The sequence below is a fragment of the Rhamphochromis sp. 'chilingali' genome (genome assembly GCF_963969265.1).
Source record: "Rhamphochromis sp. 'chilingali' genome assembly, chromosome: 16".
Lineage (NCBI taxonomy): Eukaryota > Metazoa > Chordata > Actinopteri > Cichliformes > Cichlidae > Rhamphochromis > Rhamphochromis sp. 'chilingali'.
Window position 1 is genome coordinate 22,893,720 of NC_137943.1, and position 8,239 is coordinate 22,901,958.

Sequence of the window (8,239 nt, forward strand, 5' to 3'; positions counted from 1 at the left end):
GGGTTAGTTGAGCTCTGGTGCATGTGCACTCACAGACACATACACACACACATACTCCTGCTGGCTTATGAGTATCAGATCACACACATAATCCTTTGCCACACCCATCCTCCTCGTCTCCCACAGGACACAGCTGCACTACCAAGGCCAAGGATGGAGTGAGGAGAAACACAAGGCAGTCCAGGAGGAGAGAAGCCCTGTGTGGGGCTCTGCAGCTCAGCCGTAGCTTCTCTTGATGAGCTCCTCAGAGATGTTTGATGGTTCTTCAGTTTGAATTGCAGGTTCATTTATTTATTTCCTCAACTTGAAATGCAAAAACACATCTGTGATTTCCCTTTTGACGCATTGCAAACGTGTCTTTTAAAAGTTAGACCAACTTCACACAATGCATTTGCTGCTTTATTTTCTGCTGTGCAACTTTATGTTTGTTACAGGAGGAGATCTGTGCTCATGGAAATAGGTGGTTCTTCATGTAAGCTCAACATTCATATGCGGGCAGTAAACTGCAAACAAAATATATATTCTAGTCAGCGTGTGTGATGTAACTGTGGCTCCGCTGCACTTTCTTTGTTCAAAAGACACGTCTCCTCGAAAAACAAAGTGATGTATTTCAAAGATTAGACATTGATTAGAAAATGTTGTTGTTTACAAAAATTTATTCATACAAATCTTACAACACTTTCATAACAATGACAAACGTAAAACCCCATATAAGGACTCCTGTGTGTATAACGATGTCACTTGTACTAAGGTTCACTTTTAAAACACATTGTTTTCAGATAGATAAGAGATTAAACATTGAAGTAAGGCGTTCGGCGCTTTCAGAAATATCAACAACAGGCATTTTCTATGATCTGAACAACATCTCTATTATATTCTCAAACCCTTTTAAATCTAGATAGTGATGCACAAAGTTCTAATATGTAGGGGATATTTTCTCATTGATAAATTACTGACCCAAAATAATCGACAACACGTCATAATCAACAGCAAGGAACACTGGTCATTGTCTACTGTTCTCACAGACACTGAACACCCCATGCACACACACACACACAAACAGTCAGACACACACACATACATCGCCTGCTTCACCGACATACACATTCTATTCACTTTTTTAATATACTTTATACTCAACAAATCATTGCCATGCTTTAAAAGAAAGCCTAATTCTACTACTCTTGGGGCAGACTAAGCCGAGCGATTAAACAGAGGAAAAGGAAGTTTTAATGTAAGCTAATGGACTGCAGCATTGTAGGGCCACTAAAATTGCCATCTGTCACTTGTGGTGAATATTCTTTTTAGTATTTTTTTTTTTAGTATTTTTTATGTTTTTCTCACGTCGAAGCAAGGCACCAAAAGCCAAAAGCTGTTTCCACCTCCGCATGCATGTTCAGTCACTCGTCCACACAAACAAACATTAAATGCACACACGCTCACAGATAAACGCAATATGCACATACGCACTCACGCAAAGCCTGTACGATGGAGCCAAATTGAAGAAGGAGTGTGTTGATAGTTTCTATGGGGGAACACAGGCCACTGATTAGATTGCAGGGGTGCATAAAGCTGCATTTGCATAATGTTGAATAAATACATGAGATATCTCTCTAATAAAAGTCATAGGGAATATCCCTCTGCTGCAGGGCTGAATTTCATACACCTCTGTTCTGCTGGTCTGATCCACCTTGACTCACATACTCTTAAACCTTCTTATGAAACCAAAGTGAAGGGAATTCAACGTCTGACATTTTTTTTTTATCAGACTCATTGACCCTGATCTCACTTCAGCAGGTGAGCAGAGGCAGTGGTGCCATCACTTGTTTTGTTTGTTTGTTTGGTTCTGTATTGACGTGCGACAAACCTCCTCTGGCTCGTGGGTGCTGTAACCTGTGTCTTATGCAACAGGCTACTTTGCTTGCCTTTCCTCTCTCGCGCTCTCTCTTTCACACACACACACACAAACACACACCGTCTCTTTTTCCACTGCCTTTTCTTCGACTCCACACACACATCTCTTTATCAGCTAACACTCTTCACCTGCTTCCTCACATACTCTAACACAGATCAGCTTTACAGTGAAACTAGAGCATTAACATCAAACCAGAAACTTGGCATGGCAATCTAGAAGCAAAAGAACTTGAACTACTACTACAACCAAGACAAAGGCAATCAGCATATAAGGGAGGTGAGGGGGGTCCAGTGTCTTGTTCTATGATATCCACAATGACAGCAGCAGGACAGGTAAAAATAAAATCAACAAGTCAGTGCAGTACCAGTTTCTATCACTTCTAGCCCTCTTTCTTCACATTTCTGTCACAAAACATCTGAAAGGGGGGGGGGGCTGAAAGAGGCTTAGCACAGCTCATCTCCTACACAGCAACAAAAGCACAATCGCATGCAGTTTGTAAGGGAAAATTAGCACGGTGTCAGTTTTCACATGCACCATTAAATCAGAAATAAGAGTCCAGTATCTCTAACCCCAACTCAGACGCTACCTTCCCTCTCCTCCTCTTTTGTCAAACTGCATCACTTTCTGCTCCTTCTGAGTCCTTTCTAAATATTTCGGAGCTCTGCCAAAATACAATCAACAGTTTAAGCATTTTTTTTCCTTTCTCTTCTCCATTTAATCCTGTTGACTGAACAGAGACAACACTGAGATGACTATCTGCTCTGTGTAATTTTTATACTGTACACAATACACATATGTGAAACATTCCTTAGACAGTCGTATCGAGCATAATTTATCTCCCACTGTAAATGACTCTCGAGGCGAGTGAGCAAGCAGTGTTTTCTGCATACTGTTAACAGCAACTCGAGTGCTTCCTTTCGATTTAGTAAAGGCATCAGTGCCCTTGCAAAAGCCTGCAATGAAATTGGAAAGAAGGTTGAATTTTTACCAGCACTTACATTGACTGAATGTGTAAGTCAATCGGTTAACCATCAAATGAGAGGCTGTGGAACAAAAGCCGTCTGAATTCCCCTTGGAGGGGCAGCAAGCTATACAAACCCACAGAGCTCCCATTAAGGGAGCGTGGAGAAGCGTGGACAAGGGCAACATCTATCATTTAGGATAAGCCGGATATGCCTCACATAGCATGCTCACTGCTTCTTTGGGCCTGTTTGGAAAACAAACAACACTAAAAAAATAGAACGTTGGTTACAAAAATAAGTATAACATTCAATACTTTGATTGTCTTTTTAAAATCTATTTATTTTCTGCATATGTAGATGACTTTTAAAGATTTCAAGCGCATAATGTTGAAGGTGCACAATTATCTCTTTTTTTACTGGTTTCTTCTTCTTCTTCTTTTTTTTATCATTTTGTTTTGTTTTCAACATCGTAAACATGAAAATAAAATATTGGTCCACAAAGTATAACTGTGCGGTATCAAGTGCTTTTGTACAAAAAGAAAAAAAAACGATATTATTATTAAAATATTCATTTTAATGGCTTTACTTCATACATAAATACATGTTGAAAGAACACAGGCGCAATCCACTGGTTGGTCAGATATATCTGAATGACTTCGATTTAACGACTGGATATATATACACAGGAGGGCAGTTTGAGCGCCTTAACAGCGCTACAAATAGGCAAGCCGGCGTCCTTTGTTCCTAACTCTCTGTCTGTACCTTCTACCCAGAACCGCTGCCAGGTATTTCTGCACGGCCATCTGCTTTCTATAGCGACTGTAGCTGTCAGTGAAGATCCCATCTGAGTGTCTTTTGGATAAGGGCTCTGATTCTTCCTCCATGCTGTTGTCGTCACTGAAAAAATACAGAAGATAAATAAAACAACAGTGACATTAGTTAAAGCTGCGAGGTCTTGACTGGTTTGTGCTCTTTTTGATGTGGCATTTCAACTTTGATCATCTCTTCATCTGGCCAGTAGTCATTAATAATGCATTTATGGGCCTTTATTTTATTTTTTTTATTTTTTTTATTTTTTTTATTTTTTTTTACGTTAAAATATATATATATGTGAGGAAAGATTTGGTGATTTAAGCGTTTTGGAAAGGTTATCAAATATTAATTTACATCCCATTACATATTCTGACGCTTGCTTTTTTTCCCACCACCACCCATTAATGTTTGTAAAAGCAAAATCAATTGATAGGTAAGACAAGGGCTACAAATAGCGCTGTATTTCAGTATCTTATTCTTAAAGAACATAAATCGTGGATGCAATGTCACGCCACATCAAAATAGGAGCAAAACGGTGGAATGAAAATGTCCAGACGTTATATAGAGGGGTAGCATTTTTTAAGAAGAAGAAATAAACCACACACGCACGTAAAATGACAGACAGTGACACAGCAGCCTGAACTTGAGCAGCGCAGAAACATAAAAAAAATAAAATAAAAATGATGACTGCAGGTGAACGCTAATAAGAAATGCCCTTACCCTGCACGAATTGTCATCAGAGAATGCAGATAATGTCTCGCTGTTAACTGACCCAGGATCTCCCTCAAGGCTCTATCTAATTCTTCCTCAGCATGCCTTTCTGGTCTGAGATGATAAAACGCCAAAACACATAGATCGTCAGTGACTAAAATAAAAATAAATAAATTAAAACAAAATAAAAAAATAGATTAAAAAGCGCGGACAAAATGATCAAAAGTAGCCTAAAATGTTCCCGCCCACTCGCATGTCCAATATCACGTCAAGTGCAATAAATAAATAAGAAAGAAAGAAAGAAAGAAAGAAAGAAAGAGATTAAAGGCTATCCTTTACGAATCTGCCGACCTTCTTTTTTTTCTTTTTTTTTAATCTTGATTATCAACTGCAGGGAATCAACATTTCAGGCTACTCGGTATGAAAATAAGACAGGACAAATAACATGAGAAACTCTGGGAAAAATAAAGCAAGCAAACATTATAGCAAACAGCAACAAAGTCATTAAATTGGAATCCAGCCCAAGGCTTTGGCTGTGAAACGAAGGCGCATTTACCTCTTCTCCTGTGGGTAGTATAGGGTGTATGCGTCGTCGTTTAAGGATGGCGGGCTTCGTATAGCAATCTGATCACTATCAAAACCCATGTCGGATAACGAATTCCCGTCCTCATCGAATGCGTCGTTTTCAAGTCTGCATAAAGAAAGAACATTCATCACAATTTTGATCAATGCACACGTGTGGACGCAGGAGTGAAAGGATGCCAAATGTCTGCATCTGCCTTTAAAAACAGCGGGCGGTTAAATGCAATGAAAAAGGGTAAAAACGGGGGAAAGAGGCTTTTTAGAGTAAATAAAGAAAGAAAAATAAACCAGAAAACGAATAATTTAAATTTGGCGAAAATAATGACTTGAATTTTATTAAATGCGTCCTGCTGTATTGTTTTCTTTCTTTGAATATGTTTTTCTTTCTGGAAGAAATCGGGTTTTTTTAATATATATATATTCCACTTGATGCTGCCGGCTCCAACCTTATTAATTATTTAAAACTCGAAACAATGGGTGTGAAAATGATCACATTTAGTGTAGGCGTGGAGCTCAAAAATATTAAAAAGAATTCAGAAAATACCTTTTTTATGTATTTATTTATTTATAATTTGATCAACGAGAACCACGCCCAAATAATGGATATGCTTTTCCCGAAGAAGGAAAAAAAGAAGAAGAAGACTAAATCTTAAATGGATAAAGCTCCCCTATTCGTTTTGCCTCGCCTCTCCTTGGTGACGCCAGTCCACCGTCATCCCGAGGGCTATCCATTGCATCGACTGCATTCTCATTTTTAATAAGGGGAGTTCCGTGAACCGTCCCACCGGACAGATACTCCTGTGCAATTTCCATACTCATTTTCCACACCAGCCTTGCATTTGATTGTTTAAAAGCCTGCATGTCCTTCTGTTATCATGCTTAACTGGGAGATTCTAAAACTTGCGCGCGGAGTTTCTGCGCAATTGCGCGCATTTATTTGAAATAAAGTGAACAAACCTCTTTTTCGTTGATTGCAGCAAACGTAACAGCAACATTAAATGAAACGTGTTGCTGAGGAGCATTTCAAATAGAACATAAAGGACAACGATAACAACCCAGAAACCAGAAACCTACCTAATCTTGGGGTAACTTAGTCCAAGAGGTGTGCAGAAGACGCTGTAGTGCATAAAGATCCCGTAGATGAGCAAGATTAAAGTCGCTTTACTCGAACTGGCCATGCTGTTAGGAAATGAGAAACAGACACAACATTAAACAGAGCAGTTACCTGACAATAAAGCGGCTTTTTCTTTGTTGTATCAAAATCACAAGGCGGTGCTACTTTATCACCACTAATAAAACTAAAAAGCTGGTTCGAACATGAACCTGTTTGAATTAACTGGATAAAGATAGCGTCCACTGGCTTATACCAAAAAAGGATCATTAAAAGCGAGGGGTGGGAAGAAAAAACTGGATATTTTGTGTTTTATTCACCTCATCTTGTAAAAGTTACACTGCGGTAATGACACCAAATCCTCTATGTTCAGCGTCAAAGTAGCTAAAAAATTGCAGATCTCCACGCAGTTCACAAAAAGGGAAAAATTTCCATTACTTTATCTCGCTCTGGAGCATAAATTTCTCCGAGTTGTAAGACAGTCCGCAGATAAAGCACATACCTATAGCAGGAAAGCAGAGAGGAGGCTGTGCTGTAGGTTGTGAACCGGGCGCGGTTGTGGCAGTGCGTGTCTGCGTGTGTGTGAGAGTGAGAGAGAAAGAAAGAGAGAGACGGTATCTTTCTCACGGCACTTCTTCCCTGGCTGAAGCGCCTCCGTCGTCTCCTTATGTTCCCCTCAGTGCTGCCTATCTCACTTTTATACCCAATTAATAGGACTCAACCGGTCGCAAAGCCAAACAAAAACTCGGTGGGAGAGCGCGCTGTCTGTGCGTCTACATATCGTTGCTCTAAACTTTTGTCCTGTGCTGTGATTGCCTTGGATTTTTATCCATGTATCGCAAGCCTTGCCCCCCTCCTTCTCCTCCTCCTCCTCGTCCTCCACCTCCCTCCAATAAGTCACATTAAGGATGCTATAGACGTCATCAAGTCTTCCTCCCGGAATATAATAGTACAGTTCCTTCCTCATCGATGCATCCGTCAGACTCACCCCCACCTCCCTCCGAAGATGGAAGTTTACTTTCAAACTTTCTTCTTTTTTTAAAAAAAAAAAGAGAGAGAGAGAGAGAAAGAGAGAGAGACGCTTGTGAATGCATACATGAAATCATCAAGTTTTGATGTGACGCCCAATACAGATCAGTTCGTCAACGCCTTAACCACTACTGCTTTTCTTGTTTTTTTTTCTTCTTTTTTTAAAATATAAAATAAATAAATAAAACTTTCACGTCACCAATAGGTTAATTACGCTTTAGTGATTATCTCTGATCTGGGAAGTGGTGCTGGTGGTTTCAAATGACTTGATGGTTTTGATGGAGGGTGATCAGGCTTCCGATGACCAAGTCCAAGGCCCCTGGGGAGTCGGGAGCTGTCCAGTGCTGAAACGACTCGTCTCAAATTGCGGCTTTCAGACTTTATATTCACTTTTCTTTTTGTTCTAATCGTTTACAATAATTGCTCACTGGATGTCGAGGGGTGGCTTTAATGGCCGTGCAATGAGAACGCTAAGGTCTAAACCTAACCTCTGGATTGTTGAAATAAACGAGGCACATAATCGGATTTGAACAACGGCTGGTGACGCAGGATGCTGGTTCGGAGAGTCTGCGTGGCCGAATAAACGATTCACGTTTTCCCAGCATTGTTCTCAAATTATCTATGTCATTACAATCTGCTGATTGATGTGTTTAAACGAAAAACGACGATGCAATGCTTTTTATATAGAACATGTGTCAAATAACCAAGAAGAAGGCCTAATCCTCTCCACCCATAGTGGACTGGTGACGTCTAATTTCGAGCTCGTGGAGAGTAAGTCGAACCTCTCTGTATCTGCAGCTTCTGAGCAATTTTCTCTTTATTGTTTGTTCTAATGCCGCAGTCAGATGATTGGAGCAAAACTTGGCATTCTTTTTTACTCCATACATGAGACTTTTCATCTTGGAGGTTCGGAGGCCGGTCTAGCAAACTTGAATATTTTTCGTGGGGACTGGTAATATTCGCCAAATGGAGAGGTCAGGAGACGCTTAGGTTTAACTATGCACCCCCACTGAATCAGATATATAGCTCACCAACCAATTGAAGAGTTTGCCAAAGAGGGGAGACGGAGACATTCACGTCAGCGTTTTGTTTACGCTGACGCAATATGACGAAAAG

General features: G+C 40.1%; 1 protein-coding gene across 3 annotated transcripts; it reads right to left on the bottom strand.

Annotated features, from left to right (window-relative positions):
* Window positions 1–547: 547 nt before the first annotated feature.
* adcyap1b (adenylate cyclase activating polypeptide 1b) lies at window positions 548–6,937 on the bottom strand. Of its 3 annotated transcripts, none has more exons than XM_080906856.1 (5): window positions 6,415–6,936; window positions 6,058–6,162; window positions 4,958–5,092; window positions 4,411–4,515; window positions 548–3,774 (listed from the first exon to the last, which is right to left on the bottom strand). In XM_080906856.1, exons 1-5 carry the CDS (start codon window positions 6,417–6,419, stop codon window positions 3,591–3,593), a joined length of 534 nt encoding a protein of 177 aa, XP_080762982.1. In that variant the 5' UTR covers window positions 6,420–6,936; the 3' UTR covers window positions 548–3,590. The 3 variants fall into 3 exon arrangements, with proteins under 3 accessions (XP_080762982.1, XP_080762984.1, XP_080762983.1); XM_080906857.1 differs by having other exon boundaries at window positions 549–3,774; window positions 6,597–6,934; XM_080906858.1 differs by lacking the exon at window positions 4,411–4,515 and having other exon boundaries at window positions 6,415–6,937.
* Window positions 6,938–8,239: the final 1,302 nt, after the last annotated feature.

What these genes read in the sequence shown, in the direction of transcription:
- adcyap1b (XM_080906856.1), bottom strand. An exon ending in TACTACCCACAGGAGAAGAG is followed by an intron (nt 4,516 to 4,957) that starts GTAAATGCGCCT and finishes TTATCATCTCAG; the next exon opens with ACCAGAAAGGCATGCTGAGG. An exon ending in CTGATGACAATTCGTGCAGG is followed by an intron (nt 3,775 to 4,410) that starts GTAAGGGCATTT and finishes GTATTTTTTCAG; the next exon opens with TGACGACAACAGCATGGAGG.